General features: G+C 53.1%; 1 protein-coding gene across 1 annotated transcript in view; it reads left to right on the forward strand.

Annotated features, from left to right (window-relative positions):
• The window catches only part of VILL (villin like), a 30,069-nt gene that overhangs the window by 11,795 nt on the left and 1,840 nt on the right, over positions 1 to 16,434 (forward strand). Inside the window, 7 exon segments of the mRNA XM_020964459.2 lie at positions 7,736 to 7,873; positions 9,400 to 9,558; positions 11,626 to 11,805; positions 12,512 to 12,657; positions 13,969 to 14,113; positions 15,414 to 15,602; positions 15,851 to 15,919. Of these exon segments, the coding sequence (XP_020820118.2) occupies positions 7,736 to 7,873; positions 9,400 to 9,558; positions 11,626 to 11,805; positions 12,512 to 12,657; positions 13,969 to 14,113; positions 15,414 to 15,602; positions 15,851 to 15,919 (1,026 nt within the window).

Consider the following 16,434-nt stretch of genomic DNA (forward strand, 5'->3'; position numbering starts at 1 on the left):
TCTGGAGATGTTGGGGGAGGCAGAGACAGAGATGCAAACAGGGAAACTGAGCTGAGGCCTCCCAGGTGAAAAGCCCTTGGGTTCCCTGGGACTTGGGTGTGTCTGTTCGTACCTGGTGGCGGAAAGAGGAGGGATGAAGACAGAGAGGTCAGCCCAATTTTAAATTATGGGCAGGATCATCACTCTGGTTCAGTAAGCACAGGAGAAGAAATGTCACCTTCACACTCTGGCCAGTTAAAGGGACAAGGCAGAGGGAAAGTAGAGGTGAGGAAAGGAGAGGTGTGGGGATGTAGAGAGCTGGAAACAACCCGAGAGGCTCCCCAGTCCAACTGCCTCCTCTGACAAACAGGGGGCCCCCAGAGGGAGTGCATCCCAAGAGGAGGTATGCCCCAGCTCACCCACAGCAGTCAGAATTGGCCCCCATCTCACCACACGCTTCCTGCTTACTGCTGAGATGCTGCCTCGGAATCCAGACCAGCTGCTGCTTCAGGAAGACAGCAGGAATGTGGGAGGCCACTTAGAAACTCAGGCTCTGGGGTTCTCCAGCTACCGTCTCAGCCCTCAGAGGCTGCCGGTTTTCTCCATCAGAGCCAGCATGCGTGTTTGCATCCATTCACTCATGGGATCCTCCCAGTACCCTTGGGAAGCAGGGACTGTTGTTATTGTCATTTAGCAGTTGAGGAAACTGAGGCTGAGAGGAGACTGGATTTACCCAGGGTCACACTGCTAGTAAGTATGGGGGGCAGAATTTGAACACAGTTCTTCACAGATCCCCTGCTGGAATGTTTGTACCTGAGCCTGCCCTTCCTCATCTGACTGTCCAGTGGTGGCCCAGACTGCCCCCCCTCCCTCGGCCCCAGTCCCCTGACAGCTCTTGTAGCGACTGCTCCTGTTTCTTCAGGAGGTGGGGATGAGGAAGGAGAGCGTCCCACGCAGGGGGCATGGCTGGTGGAAAGGTCTGGCATTGGGAGCTGAGGGCCTTATTCATGGAACAGGCAGGAGGTCTGTGGGTGAGGAATGAGATGGAAGGAGACTGGAAAGGGGGGATGGGGCGAAAGAGCCGAGAAGGGCTTGGCATGTCAGAAGCTGTTCAGTTTGATGCTGGCCCTGCTGGGGGGGGGGGGGGGCGTGACTTGGTGGGACAGAGCTGGAGAAGATCCCTGTGACAGGTGAATGGAGGATGGAACCCCCAGCACACTGTTGTCTAGGGAGGTTCTGGGTGGGGCGCTGTGGCAGAGAAGGGAAGGAGGTGTCTGTGAGACACGTTATGAACGGAAAACTGACAGGCCATGGCTTTTGCAGCAAACTGGATATGGGGGGACGGGGAGAGAGAAGACAAGGAAGACGCCTGGGTCCTCATGAGCTTGGATGAGGAGGACGGGCAGGGGGAGTTAGGAATGGTGGAGATTTGGGGGAAAGATGAGTTCAGTTTGGACATGTCCAGTTTAAGGGGCCACAGGGCATCCATTGTGAAATGTCCAGGAGCCAGTTAGAGATGAGAGACTGGAGGTCAGCAGAGAGGCTAGGGCTGGCAAGGTAGACTTAGAATCATCTGCATAGAGATGAGAATGGAATCCATGGGAGCTGATGAAATCACCCAGTGAAATGGGAGACAGGGAGCAGAGCTTTTGAGACAACCAGCATTATTGGGAGTAATATGGATGAAGATCTGGCAAAGAAGATTGAGAAGGAGCAGTCAGAGAGGTAGGAGGAGAAAAGAGAGACAGACAGTCAGGCAGACAGAGACAGAGAGACAGAGAGAGAGAGAGAGGAGACAGACAGATAACAGAGAGAGGGAGAGAGAGGAGACGGAGGCGGGGGAGGGAGAGAGAAAGAGACAGATCGACAGACAAAGATAGAGAGGAGACAGAGAGAGACACAGAGAGAGAGAGGCGTTCTGAAAACCTAGGGAAAAGAGGGCACCAAGGGGGTGAGGGTGATCAATGGCATCAGAGGCTGCAGAGAGATCAAGGAGAACGAGGATTAGGAAAAAGCCACCAAGGTCTGGCAATTAAGAGAGAAGTTCCCTGTGAATCCTGAAGGTGGAAGCCAGGAAGAGGGGGAGAGGAAAGGCAGACGACAGTTGTAAGTGGCCTTCTCCAGGAGTTTAGCCATGAAAGGGAGAGCTGTGGGATGAAGTCAGCAGAGATGGGTGGATCCAGTGAGGGTCTTCTGAGGATGGAGGAGACTTGGGCCTATTTATAGGCAGCAGGGAAGCAACCAGTGGACAGGGAGAAATGAAAGCTAAGTGAGAGATGGGGGGATGACATGGGGAGGGTGATTTGCTAGAGAAGACAGGACCACTTGTGGGTGTAGAGGGTGTGCCTTGGCCATCTCTTGATGTGAGACAGGAGTGAAGGAGGAGATAGTGGTAGAAGACACCCGAGTGATAGCAGGTGAGGAGGAGGGGAGAAGAGGGAGCTCTGGATGAAGGACATCAGTTTTTTCAATGAAATATGAGACCAGGTCATCAGCTGGGGAGAAGTTGGAGGAGGGATGAGAAGGTTTGGATCGGCTGCTGTGGAGAGAGGAGGAGGGAGCTGATGAGGGAGGTGCACGAGGATTGCCTGGCAGCAGCGAGGGCCCGGCTGATGTGTGATATAAACTCCTGCTGCAACCAGGTCAGCACGGTGTGGTGTGCCAGCACTCAGCCGGGGCTTATGAATATTTGTCAGATCCATCTTCATTGCCAATGCTTGTCTTCTTTTCCTGCCTGTGGGTTTACTGGGAATGTCTCTAATGTTTCGGCCTTGTGTATATTGGCACGTATCTTCAAATACATACTTTTAAAAGTCATGTTAAGGAAACGTCCTTCAATTCATATTTTTGGGAGTTTTACATCCATGATTGTTGGCCTTCTCTGCCTCTAGTGATATGATCATAGACAGAGCTTGAAGTGACACCAGGGGCGTCCAGTTTTTCCCATCTTACAGACAAGGAAACTGAGGCCCAGAGAAGTGAAATGATTTGTCCAAGGTCAATAGGCAATAAGTGGCAGAGTGAGGCTTGGCCTGAGGTCATCATTCTGTCCTTGATCCCATCCCTTTAGTTTTCTCTTGGTTCTGTCTGCTGTCCTTCAGTTCTCTCCACTTCCCTCTGAGATTGCCCTCCATTTACACTGTAACAAAAACTAGCTCACCAGCAATTACATGGAGCTTTAAGGTGATTCTCTGATTTGATCTTTACAACAACCCAGGGAGATGGGGGCTTATATTATCCTCATTTTATAGTTGAAGAAACTGAGTTGGAGGGAGGGTAAGGGACCCATCCAAGGTCACACCTCTGACACTGGATTTGACCTTGTCTTCCTGACTCCACACTCAGCCCCCTATGCCTGGGGTCTCTTGGCTCCCCGGTGCCTATCCTGTAGGTGCCCAATTAATCGGGTGTTGTTCCCTCATTAAAATATGGGCTCCCTGAGGGCAAGGAACGTCTTTTGACCTTTTTGCCTCCCTAGTATTTATTAGCATATTGCCTGGCATACAGTAAGTGCTTAATAAGCATTTTCAGACTTGCCGACTTCTTGGTCAGCAGACGCAATGGTTTATGTATTGCTGCATTTGATTTGCAGAGTTCTTTTATCTGATATTTTGGTGGCAATGTTCCCTCCCTCAGGAAGACAAATACCAGTTGCGAGGACCTGCTCTCTGTAGAGTGGGCAGGCCCTTTAATGGCTCAGGAAGGTTTCCAATTGGGGAACTTCATTGTGCTGAGGAAATCCTGGGTCTGGACAAAATAATTTAATGATAGTTTTCTACAATTTCCTTGTTCAGTCTGAGCTTTGTCGTGCGCGTGTCATGATGGTGCCAAAACCATCTCCTCCTGGCTGGAAATAGGTGGCCTGCCTCTGTTGAGAACTAGTGTGCACTGCCCAGGACTGGCCTGTGGATGCCGGCCTCGGCTCTGTCTCTTCTTGGGTCAGTGCGACGGTGGCTTCCTGCTAGTCAGTCTCCAGTCCTCATTGGGTTGGTTTTATTAAGTAACCTCCTTAGATCCCCAGCTGTTTGTCGCTGGCCGAGCGGGGCACAGGCAAGGGGTCATTCTTGTGGTTTCTTTTGCCCTGCTACTGTTCCTGTGTTATTCTTTTCTGATTTTGTTCATTTGAGCTGAAACTCTTTAAAAGTTGCTTTTTTATCTATTTAGATAGAGCATTCGTTAAACACAGGAAATACATATAAAAGCAGAAAGGAAGATAATCCCTGCCCTCAAGGAGCCTACCCTCTAATGAAGGAAGACAAGCCCGCAGGGAGATAGGAGGTAAGGGCTGTGGCAGGGAGGCCTGGGGCCAGGCAAGTGAAGGTGAAGACTGGCCTACCAGAGCCCATAGTGAGCCCAAGGTTCTGGTGGGCTGAGGGAGAAGATGAGAATGATCCCTGTGGTGCAGGCAGCCCGGAGTGGAATGACGATGGGAAAGACCGCCCCCATTACCACCTCCACCAAAAAAAAAAAATTCTCATTTATAAATTTGGGGTCTTTTTAATTTTCAGGCATGTTAATCCATGTCTCACTTGGATATTTCCTTCTTCCTTTTTTCCCCTGGGATCGCACTTGGTTCCTTAGCAAAGTTTTTAAAGCGAGGAGTCAAGTCAATTCCTTCCCTTTCTCATTAGCTGCGATTGGCCCACAGTCTGGCTGCAGTCCAGAGAGTCTGATAAAGAGTGCTTGTATTACCCTTATCTTTGCTCTAATCAGCTGGGTGCTTTAAAAAAAAATAAATAATGTCCTCTTTTACCCCCTTGACTGACTGAGAACCATTACTGACTCACTTTCTTGGATTAGAATCCCTAAATCCTGGCTAATTTGTGACCCAGCAATCATCAGTCATCTACTGTATCTTCCTTGCATGCTTGAGAGGAAAAAGGGATATCCTTTTCCCCTTAAGTTCTCTCTTTATGACTATTCATGAATGCATAAAAAATGCACCTACTAAGCGCTTCCTATGTGCCAAGCTCCAGGGCCACAAAAACTAAAACAGACAGCCCGTGCCCTCAAGCAGCTTAATTTGTAATTGAGGAAAATGCTGTGGCCTCCGCATACCAGGAGAAGGTTGGATTTGGACATCGACAGGGACGGTGAGAGGACCCTTAGGAGAATTTCCATCCTTCGTTCTCCAGTGGAGTTCTCCACCAAGCTTCCAAAGAAGTCCCCTGCCCTTTTCTGTTGTCCTCAGTGCCTGGCCGAGAGTAAGTGCTGAAGGAATGTTAATTGACTTGCCTCTCCCAGGGCAATGACACAATTGATCCAGACTGGGGGAGGGGAGGAGAGGGGGTAGAGAGTTAAGGAGAAGATGACGGGACAGGAAAGAAAGTGAATAAAAATTTGGCTAAAATCAAACCTAGATATGGCTTCTAGGTGGGGTAACCACCAATTGGAAGGGGACAGGGCCAAAGTGGGAGCTCTGGGAACAAAAGGATCTTAGAGTTAGTGTCTTTGCCTTTGTATTTCCACGGCCAGACCCAGGTCTTTATACCCAGCAGGTGTCTAATAGATGTCTGTTGAAGTGAAATTAATTGAATTCAGTCCTAGAATCTCCTTTCTCTCTGTCTCTTTCCCTCTGCCTCTATCTGCCTTTTTGTGTCTTTCTCTGACACTCCCACTCGCTGCGTAATCTAGTAGAAGAGAATTCTAGCTGTCCAATTAGGAGGGACTTGGGTAAAGATCTCTCCTGTGATCCTCAGATGCTGAGAAACCAAGAACGAGTCACTCAGAGCCTCTCTAGTCTGGGCTCCATACTGCATCCGTAAAATGGGAATGATGGTGTTTGCACACCTTAAAGTTCTGTAGAAGTGGGATCTGTGTGGCTGGGTTCTAATCACTGGTTATTCATGTGAACTTCACCAAACCACTTTCACGGGAGCCTTATGAAGGAAGCCTTGGCCAAATCTTTATTTCTAGATAGCTCCTTGAGAAAAGATAAGGGTTGGGGATCACTCTTTCTCTTTTCCACTTTTTTTTTTAATCTGAATCTTGAAGTGATTTAGTCAGCTGTGTGCTGGGAAAAGCTTCGAATGCTTCTGGCTGGCGCTTCATCTGATCAGAAAAGTGTGAATTGTCCTAAGTCCTTCTCAGCTGGGCTTGGCTCGGCTGTTTTTCAAAAGCCCTTTGGAAAGGCCCCCATCTCTCTGGGAAGATGCTTCCTCTTCCGATGCCTCCTCAAAGGGGCAGCTAGGTGGTGCAGTGAATAAAACTCTGGCCTTGAAGTCAGGAGGACTTGAGTTTGAATGCGACTTCAGACATGTGATACTTACTAGCTGTGTGACCCTGGGCAAGTCACTTAACCCCAACTGCACCACAAAAAACGGACTCTTCCTCATGATAATTCTGGATTCAAGGTTCTTGCTTCTTAATCTTGTGCCTCAGATTCTCATTATCCCAAAGTTCTGCTGCTCTTGAATCGTAATTCCACCATTTGATTGTGAGCTCTCTGAGGGGAGGGAGCCTTTTGCCTTTTTTGTTATTGTTATTCCCATGCTTGCTTAGCACAGGTGCGTGACACATGCAGTAGGTGCTTAATACATGTTTATTATCTGGCTTGGGATGGTATTTCTTTCCATCTTCTTGCAAGAGGGCTAGCTATGTTCTCTGTTGCTACAATGTTCCAGTGCAACTGCTGTATCTAGGAGACTGCACTAAGTCCTTCAGGGCTGAGGTTCAAGGATTCTTTCTGTTCCTGCATTGCTACTTGTTTTCGATCATTCTTCAATTTCTCTTGGATGCTTTTCTGGAATGTGGAACTTGGAGTTTTCTTTCTAACTTTTCCAGGACGTCAGCAACCTTGAGGCTGCTGTATCTTGAGCCACCCTCCAGATCCATCACTTGAGATCTGCATCATTTCTAATCCTCTCTGTGGTTGAATTATTTTTGGAAATGGCTTTTCCGCTTCATTTCAGTTGTTTCTCACCCCCTTCTCTTTGTTGTGATTTGCTTCCTTTGAACTTTTCAAACTTTCTATTAGATTCTTTATATCATTAACATGCCTTATCGCTGCCCTTTGAAATCCTGTTACTCTGTTCACAATTCATTAATGGTTCTTTATCCTGAAACATTCAGAGGCTTCCCATTGGACAGGCAACCTACCAGCTTCGTCCTATCTGGGGGCTAAGGCTTTTCCCTTGTTTGCCCGCCAATCCCCTGGGGAAGGGGGAACTCCTCTGTTAGTTATTAATACTTTAACGAAGATTAGCCTTTCTCCTGGGACAGCTCTTTGGTTCAAAGGTAGGTTCAAGGTTGGCTCCAAAGAACTGGAGCCCAGACCTGGCTTGGGGAGGAGCTCCTGGGACCCAAAGTCAGATGGCAGACTCCACAGTTTCATCAAAGGAGGCCCCCCTGGCTCTCCTTTGTCCCCCTTTAGAACCTGGGGAATGTATTAGGAAGCTCAGTCACAGGGAAGAGGGAAATTGGAGAGACTTGGAGCAGGAGAGAGCAGAATGGAAGAGTCCTCAGGATTGGAGTTAGACACAATCCCCGACTTCCCCCAGGGGCAGGAAGAGCACAGACAGTGGAACAGAGGAAAGGCCAGGGAAGGTGGCCAGTCTGGAGTCTCCTTCCCTGGGGAGGAGGGGGATTGGAGGACCTGGGCGGGAGGCTTCTCCATCCCAGGGCCATCCAAGAAGCTCAAGGAGCTTCCCCTGCCCCTGGTGCCTGGGTCTGAGAGGCCCTCAGAGGCTAAGGGAGGGCCATGAGGACTAACTGCCACCTTGCCCCCTCCTCTTGCCCCCTATCTCTGGGCTCGCAGGTGTGGCGGATTGAGGACTTGCACAAGAAGCCTGTTGATCCCAAGAAGTATGGGCAGTTCTATGGGGGCGACTGCTACCTGGTCCTCTACACCTACCAGAAGTCTGGACGGGCTCAGTTCATCATCTACATCTGGCAGGTGAGGCTGCCCACAAGGAGGGCACCTGCTCCTTTACCCCTCCCCCCTCATGCTGGCCATGCCAGAGCCCAGGGAGATCCGGAGGAAGGGCCAGAGGTCTTAACCCTGTGACAAACGGGGAAACCAGAGAGAGCTTAGGCATCCTGGCGTCCTCAGGGCCTTGGCCTGGGTGCAGGGGAAGGGAAAGAAGGAGCTCTGATCTGCCCGGAGAAACAAAGCAATCATCCTAGCTCATCTATGTGTATACATCTATCTGTATGTTTGTGTATGTATGTGTATATATGTACGTAGATTGTGTGTATGTATATGTGTGTAGGTTGTACACGTGTATGTGTGTGTGGGTTGTGTGTACGTGTACATGTATGTAGATTGTGTGTTTGTGTGTGTGTGTGTGTGTGTGTGTATGATTAAAGTTTGCTGAGGCCTTTTCCACACAGAATCTCATTTGTTCCCCACAACAGCCAGATGAGGCGAGTGCTATTATTGCCCTCATTTTACAGATGAGGAGGCTGAGGCTCAGACAGGTTTAGTGGCTTGCCCGGAGTCAGGCAGCTTACACACACAAGCTGGAGGCCCGGTGCTCATCCCAGTGTGCTTGAGCCAGTGAAAATCATGCTGCTCTTGGAGTTAAGATATCTGAGTTCAAATCCCATTTCTGACTGCACCTAGATGAATGACCTTGGGCAAGTCACATCACCTCTTTGCCATCCTCTTTGCAGGGCTATGAGAAAAGTGCTTGGCCAACCCTAAAGAGCAATGGAGAGGGGAGTTCTTATTAGCATTAAAATTAGGGAACCATCTGGGTCATGGGCCATGGAAGGAAAGAGGAGGTCAGAGAAAGGAGCTATCTTGAAGGGCCAGGGAGGCATCTGGGGAGGAGCTGGGTCCTGCTGGATGGGGAGATGGAGCTAGCCCGAGAAGAGTGCATTGCAGGGAGGGGCACCAGACTGAGCAGGGGTGTGGAAGTTGGGCTGAACGTGGTGTGTTGCAGGGGACAGTGAATAGAGCAGCATGGCTGGAGCAGATGGGCCCAATACTGGAGGAGAGGAAGGGGAGAGGAGGCTGACGACATAGGGTGGGGATTCCTAAGTGCCAGGGTAAGGAGGCAGCTGGGGAGAGAAGAAGCAGCTTGTAAGAGGTCATAGGCACTGGACTGTCAGGGCTTGAATGTTTAGCATGTAAGCAAACAAAAAAGGTGGAAAAGAGATGTGAGAAACAGTAGTTTTGATCACGAAAAAGGGGGAAGGAGAGAACTCCTAGGGGAAGGGAGACTCGCCCAGAGAAGGGTTGAGGAGGCCGTCCCTGAAGTCTGCCAGCCCTAAGCCATGTGGAAGGCATCCCCAAGCCACCAGTCTAGGCTGGCACCTCCCCCGGACTTGGGAGCCAGCTCATCCTAAGTCCCCTCTTCCCAGCCCCCTCCGCCCTGCTCCAGGCCTGGGTATCAGTCCACTCTCACTCCTCTTCCTGCCCTGTCTCCTCCTCTTGGGACCAGGCACCAGGCCGTCCTCACTCCTCTGTTTCTATAGGGGCGACACGCATCGGTGGATGAGGTCATGGCTTGCACCCTCAATGCCACTGAGCTAGACCACATGTACCAGGAGGAGCCTGTACAGGTCTGGGTGACCATGGGAAAGGAGCCTCCGCACTTCTTGGCCATCTTCAAGGGGCGGCTCATTGTGTTCCAGGTGAGGACAGAGTGAGTGCACCTCTCAGAAGCGCCTTCCATTTGTCATCGGCAGGGATGTGTTAGACAAGGGGACCTTTGGGACCAGTGTCCAGGAGAGGTCATCCAGGATAGTGAGGAGCCCTGAGGTCATGCCGTTTGAGAACTGATGGAAGGAACTGGGAGTCCTTAGCTTGGATTGCTAGGCCCAGCGCCATCTTCCCTCCCTGGGAGCTCCCAGCCTGAGAAGGGGGGGGGGGGGACACGAGCAAAGGTCCTGCTTGTCCTTAGCAGGAGGCCACTGGGCTGGTGGATGATACAATCACAGCATCATAGAGTCTGAGCCAGCAGGACCTTAGCCACCATGTAACCCAACCCAACCAAGAATCGCCTCTGCCTGCAGGCCAGGGAGCTCACCACCACCTCCCTGGGCAGCCTGTTCCATTGACTGCAGGACATCTCTCCCAGTCAGGAAGCTTTTCCTGCCCTCCTGTTGGCCTTTTGAACCTTCTCCTCGGGGTTCCTGGGTCTGCCTTCTGGGACCAAGAAGAACTCAGCTAATCCCTTTCTCCAGGACAGTCCTTCAAAAGCTTGAAGATATGGATTATGCCCATCCTGCCTGCCCCTAGTCTTCTCTTTTCTGGGCTAAACATCCCCAGTTCCTTCAACCAGTCCTTGTATGGCATGAACTCTAGGCCCTTCACCATTGTGATTGCCTTCCCTGGACACTATGCAGCTCACCACTGGACTTTCCAGAGGTTACCGAGCCCTGTCTGTCACTTGGGAGACCCCAAGAGACCCACTGACTTTCCCAAGGGCTAGCCTCTGGAGCCTGGCCCCAGTTTTCATTTCAGCTCTGAGGAATGGGGGAGATGTCGCCTGTCTCGATTTCTGCTGAGCTCGTAGCCACTTCCCTCAGGGCGTTCTTCTAGACAGTGGAGGGTGGTCTCGATGATGGCCCCAGTCTAACTGTGACTCCAGAGTCAGATACAGAGAGGGGCCCCTGAATGGGCTGGAAGGCCTCCAGGGAAAGGCCCCAAGAATCTGTGCTCGGCTCTATGCTGGCTCACATTTTTCTCAAGGACTTGGGGAAAATCATAAATGGCCTCGCCCCCAACTGCAGATGACACAGAGTTGGCGAGGACAGCGAACACTGGATGGCGGAGATCTGGACATTTGGGTTGAAAAAGAACCCCGACAACTTCATACACACAAGAGGGAAGGGAAAAGATCTGGGAGTCATAGGGGACCACACGCTCAATACGAGTAACTGTTGGGGCCCGAGGCTGCGCCAGGAGAGGCGAGAGTCCTGCTGCCAGACCCCATCTGCAGTCTTGTGCTCAGTTCTGGGCACCCTCCTAAATGGAGGGATATTGACAAGGCAGACAGGCAACGAGGACCTTTATTAAGTACTCACTGTGTGCCCCTCACTAGGCTGGGCAAAAAGAAGTACAGTTCCTGCCCTGCAAGGAGCTTCCATTCTAAGGAGGGAAGACCAGGTGTAAAAGGAACTGAAAGGAGGAGGAGGGGGAGGGTCCCCTCCAGGGCCACGATATGGAAGTCCAGGAAGTCAAAAACAGAGGGGATGGAGGAGAGGAGTGAAGGCTGGCCAGCCCAGGCCTCTCCTCCAAATGGAGACACTGGGAGGAGAAAGGGGCCTTCAGAGTAGTGGGACGTTCAGGAGGAAGCTGCAGCAGAGGCAGAAGGGGAGGGGAGTGAAGGCCGTTGCTGCTGAGCTGGAGATTAAACCGGGAGAAGACAGTGTGGAAGGGACCGAGATTGGAGGGGCCCTGGGGGAGGGGCACAGGAATCCCTGTGGGCTCCAGATCCCTGAGGTGCCTGGCCATCACAGGCAAGATGTGTTTGACCCCAGAGGCAGAGCCAGGAGCTTAGGGGAGGGATGGAGAGCCAGATGCTGTGTCAGCTGAGGAAGAGGGAGAGCTGGGCCAGAGTGGGGTGGGCTGCCTGGGGAGGTGGTCTCTTTTCACCCAGTCCTGGCCTCATTGGAGGTCTCAGTGGAATTTGGATGGCCGCCTGTGGAGGGGCTCCAGAGCTGGGGCTGACGGAGGCTTTGGCCGTTGTTTTCCAGGATGGCACTAGCCGGGACGGCCGTTTGGACCCCGAGCCAGACATCCAGCTGTTCCAGGTGAGGGGCACGGATGAATATAATACCAAGACCGTCGAGGTGCCTGCCCGAGCCTCTTCCCTCAATTCCAATGATGTTTTCCTGCTTGCCGCCAGCCAAGTCTGCTACCTGTGGTGTGGAAAGGTAGTGAGCCCTCCCTACAGCCTTGGAGTGGGCTAGGGTGAAAGGGCCAGGGGGAGGGGATCAGACCGAGGGCCCATCCTGACCTGGCTGGCTGAATTCTGGCCATTCACCCTATCTCTGGCCGGGCAGCTCAGACACAACTCCATTCCTGTCCCCTTCTGTATCTGAGTCTTTCTCCAGTGGCTTCCCAAGCCCCAGTAACAGAAGGGTGGCCTGTGTCTTCATTGCCCCAGCCTGCCCTGCCTCAGCCCTGGGTGGCCTCCCCTGCCCACTTTCAGGGCAGAAGAATTCCTGCAGGTGCCAAACCCAAGGACACTGTCCGTTCCTCCCTTCTCTTCTTGATGACACCCCGGGATTACCCTTTGGTATCTTTCTCCAACTGCCCCTGGGTTCCCTTCCCTCTGTGCCTTCCCTCTCCTCCCTCTCCTCTACCCCCCTCCCTTCCCCTCCTCCCTTCTCTGCCCCTCCCCTCCTTTCCCCTCCCCAGTCTGAACATCAGCCCCTGGGTGCAAATATGTTCCCAGCTCCATTGCATTCCAGTGGTGAGCTCCAGCTGTGGGCTGAGAGGTTCTGGAAAGAGATCTCAGAGCTGATCAGGCTGTAAGGGAAGGGCCTGGAGGGGTGCGGTGGGGGTGCTCCTGGGACCCAGGGCTGGGAACACAAACAGGCTCCACAGCCCCCATCCCTCCCTCTTGGTTCCCTCCAGGGCTGCAGCGGGGATGAGAGGGAGATGGCTCGCATGGTGGCTGACATCATCTCTCACAAGGACAAGCAGACAGTGTTGGAGGGGCAGGAGCCCCACAGCTTCTGGGAGGCCCTGGGAGGCCGAGCCCCATATACCAGCGATAAGAGGTAGAAGAAAGTAGGGGAGGGGAAGAGGGAGAGAGGAGCCAGGGGGTCCCGGAATTCCAGGGTCAAAGGCGAGAAACTCCTCGGGGACAGTTAGACTTCTGGGAAACCCGCCTACAAGGGCTTTCCCAGCCTTGCTTGACTGACACCAGTCTTGGGAGGTGACAGAATCAGTGGTATTAAACCAATGGTACAGATGAGGAAACTGAGACCAGAAAAGTTTGGTGCCTTGCTTGAAGCTCACACACAGAGCCTGGAATGGAGCCTAAGTGTCCTGATCTCCAGGTCTGGGTCTCTGGACATGACATGGGCCAGCCAATCACTATCTCTATCTGTCACTCTCTAAAGAGAGGCTCAAAGAGCCCCCTCAGCTCTCCCAGCCATGGTGGGAGTGGAGAGGGAGATCTGGATCCCCCAGCAGCCCCGCGGGCCATCATCCAGCCAGCCACCCATTTTGCAGGTCTTTTCTGTCTGTTCGCAGCCAAGTGCTGGGCTCATCAGCCGGTGAGATAGTGAGGGAACACAGTCCCCATCCTCAGAGAGCTCACAGACTATTTCTGTAGAAAAGAAACAAGTACAGAACAATTAGGGATAATGTCCGAGTGAGCGCAAAGGTGTCTCTTCAGTGGTGGACCACAGGGTGGGCCCCAGCAGGGAGAGGAGTGTGGGCCCAGCCTGGGGAAGGGGCCAGTGTGCGGAGTACCCAGAGACAAGGTGGGGCTTGGGCTTGACAGGAGCTGACGGGCTACAGAGGAATGGGGAGACTGAGGCGAGATTCTGGAGACCTTGAAGGCCAGACTGCTGAGCCTGTGCTCAGGGGAATAACTGACCAGGTCTGTAGTCTAGAAGGGTGATGGCCCAGAAGGAAGGAGCACCAGGAGACCCGAGTTTGGGTCCAGCTACTACTATGCTGTCACTTCACTGTCTGGGTCTCTGTTCCTCCCTTTGTGAACTGGGGAACAGGGGGATCCCTATGGCTTCTTCTTCCAGCCTTCTCTGTTCGAAGAGATGATGGAGTGAGCAGAGAAGGGGCTGGCCAAGGGGAGAGCAGCTGAAGGTCTGAGGGAACCTAGAGTGGAGGCAGGATCTGAACAAGCCAGGGTTAACCCGGGAGGGCTTCCTGGAGGGGGAGCCAAGTTTAGAGTTAGGGTTGGAAGAAGAGAGTCTGGCCTGGAATTAGCAGCAAGAAGCAAGGCTGGGGGAAGGGCTGGTGCCAAGAGCAGCGGAGCCACACTTAGGGGTGTGTGCTCGTGGCTCTCTGCCTCCCTTCCTGGCTCATTGTCTCATGCTCTCATGTTGCCCTCATGGACCCAGGCTCCAGAAGAAGACCTCCTCCTGCCAGCCCCGCCTATTTGAATGCCCCAGTCAGACTGACCGGTTCATCCTAACAGAGATCGTGTTCTTTAGCCAGGGTGACCTGGATGAGGATGACATCATGTTACTGGACACATGGGAAGAGGTACCACCTCAGAATGCCCTCTTCCTCCCTCCCCTCCCCTCCCCTCTTCCTCCCCTCCCCTCCCCTCTTCCTCCCTTCCCTTCCTCTCCCCTCTTCCTCCACTTCCCCCCTTCCTCCCCTCCCCTCCCCTCTTCCTCCCTTCCCCTCCCTTCTTCCTCCCTTCCCTTCCTCTACCATATCCTCTCCTCTCCTCCCTTCCCTTCTCCTCCCATTAAAAGCAGTGTAGCATCCTGGAACAAGCCCTGTCCCAGGCACATCCACCCACAGACACCATCAGTAGGAAGAGTACATACACATAGAGAACACAGTGAATGAATACATCTGTAGGGACCCCCCCACCACCACCCAATCTACCTCCATCTGAAAGACATTTCCGGCTGATGGAAGCCAGGGCACCTGGGGGAGGGGGATGTGAAAGGCGGGCACAGCTATGTAAGAATAGTGTCAGAAGCACTAAATGAATGAAATGCAGTGAATGGGCAGCATTTATTTAGCACTTACTGGGTACCAAGCCCTGTGCCCAGCTCGGAGGAGACAAAAGCCAAAGTGGGCAATGTTTCCCTCAGGGAACTGACCTGACCCAGGGGACAGTGGTGGCCAGGGAGGTGTGTACTGACCAAGAGAGTCTCTGGGTTGGTGACAGAGACATAGGGCGGTGGGCTGACTCATCCTCCTCAAGTGTTAACTTGGGTCTAGTTCTGAAAGCAAGAGATGGAAAGTGAGGACCACCAGAAAGGGGGCTGATGGTCTGAGATGTGAACTGCGGTTGGGGGGGCTGCCAGGGGCTGGCCAGGAATCTGTCTTCACTCCCTCCTGGGCAGGAGCTTCAGAGGTGAGCAGGGCATGGGCTCCGGAGGCCATGGCTCAGAGACATCAGTAGCAGGGCAGGAGGCAAGAGGCTGGCTGGGGTGGGCGGCTGGGTGAATAGAGGCCCAGTGACCTGAGGCTGGGCAGGACAGCAATAACATGGACTTGGGGTTCTGTTTGGTTTTGCTTCATTGGGAGGAAGAGATAAACATCCACACGGAATTACTGCTGGGGATGACTGGCATTATAATGTCTTGGAGATATTAGGGAAAAAAAGCAGAATGACTCAGTCCTTACTTTGTTTCCGTTTTCTCTGCCGAGAGTGGGACCTTGGGTGGGGAAAGTACTCAGATGAGCCGCTAGGGGCGCCCCGAACTCCAACGCCACTACTTCATGGAAGGGTCCAGAGGCTCCAGCCGGAGCCCGCCTGCCCCAACCAGGGAGAGTACCACAGCGTCCCGGGGAACAGCCCAACTGTCTTCTTCCATCTCAGGTTTTCTTATGGATTGGGAAAGACTCCAACCCGTATGAGAAGAAAGAGTCAGTGGCTTTGGCCCGAGAGTACCTGAAGAGCCATCCAGCGGGCAGGGATCCGTCAACCCCCATTATTGTGGTCAAGCAGGGCCATGAGCCCCCCACTTTCACTGGCTGGTTCGGTGTTTGGGACCCCTACAAGTGGAATGTGAGGCACAGCCAGCTCCCTCCCCCATCTCTGTCCACAGCCCCTCCCCCATCTCTGTCCACAGCCCCTCCCCCATTTCTGTCCCCAGCTCCCTCCCCCATCTCTGTCCACAGCCCCCTCCCCCTTTTCTAATCCCTTTTGCTTTTCTCCATTCCTGTCCCTGACCCCACAGGTTCCCCATCCTCATCTCCCATCCTATCTCCATTCCTACCTCAGTCCTAAGAGCTACCTTTCCCCACCCCCTTCAGAATGGCAGATCCTACGAGGAGCTGAAGAACAGCCTCGGTGATGTGTCAGCCATCTCTGAGATGACCATGGTGAGTGAGCTGGCCTGGGCAGGCTCCGTGACCCAGGACAGACTCGGTGACTCTCCCCAGGCCGACCAGTTTGCCGGCCACAGATCGGGCCTTACCAGGTCAGGCCAACTCCCCACCAGGCAAACTGAGGCAGGGGAGGCGCAGCCCAGCCAGCAGAGGGCCCGGAAAGAGGCATGACTGACTCTGTCCCGGACGCCTTCCCCAGGCTGAGGCTGGGATCCTCTCGGGGTCCTCAGGCATGTGCCTTCTTGTCTGAGTGAGCCACCGTAGGGGATCTCGAGGGGACTGGAGGGGAAGGGGCAGCTGAACTCCACCCCCTCCGGGTTTCACCCATTCCTCAAAGTAGCCCCGCGAGGCAGGCAGGGCAGGAAGGATTTGACAGGTGAGGAAACTGAGGTGCAGGGCAGTATTTTGTCCAAGACACACTTGCCTGGCAGGTGTGTGAGAGAGGCAATGCCGCAGGGCCAGCACCAGCCTCCCAGGATGGTAATGCACAACATGCGGGCCCTTCCTCA

Source organism: Phascolarctos cinereus, unplaced genomic scaffold (assembly GCF_003287225.1).
Source record: "Phascolarctos cinereus isolate Bilbo 61053 unplaced genomic scaffold, phaCin_HiC Scaffold_4;HRSCAF=312, whole genome shotgun sequence".
NCBI lineage: Eukaryota > Metazoa > Chordata > Mammalia > Diprotodontia > Phascolarctidae > Phascolarctos > Phascolarctos cinereus.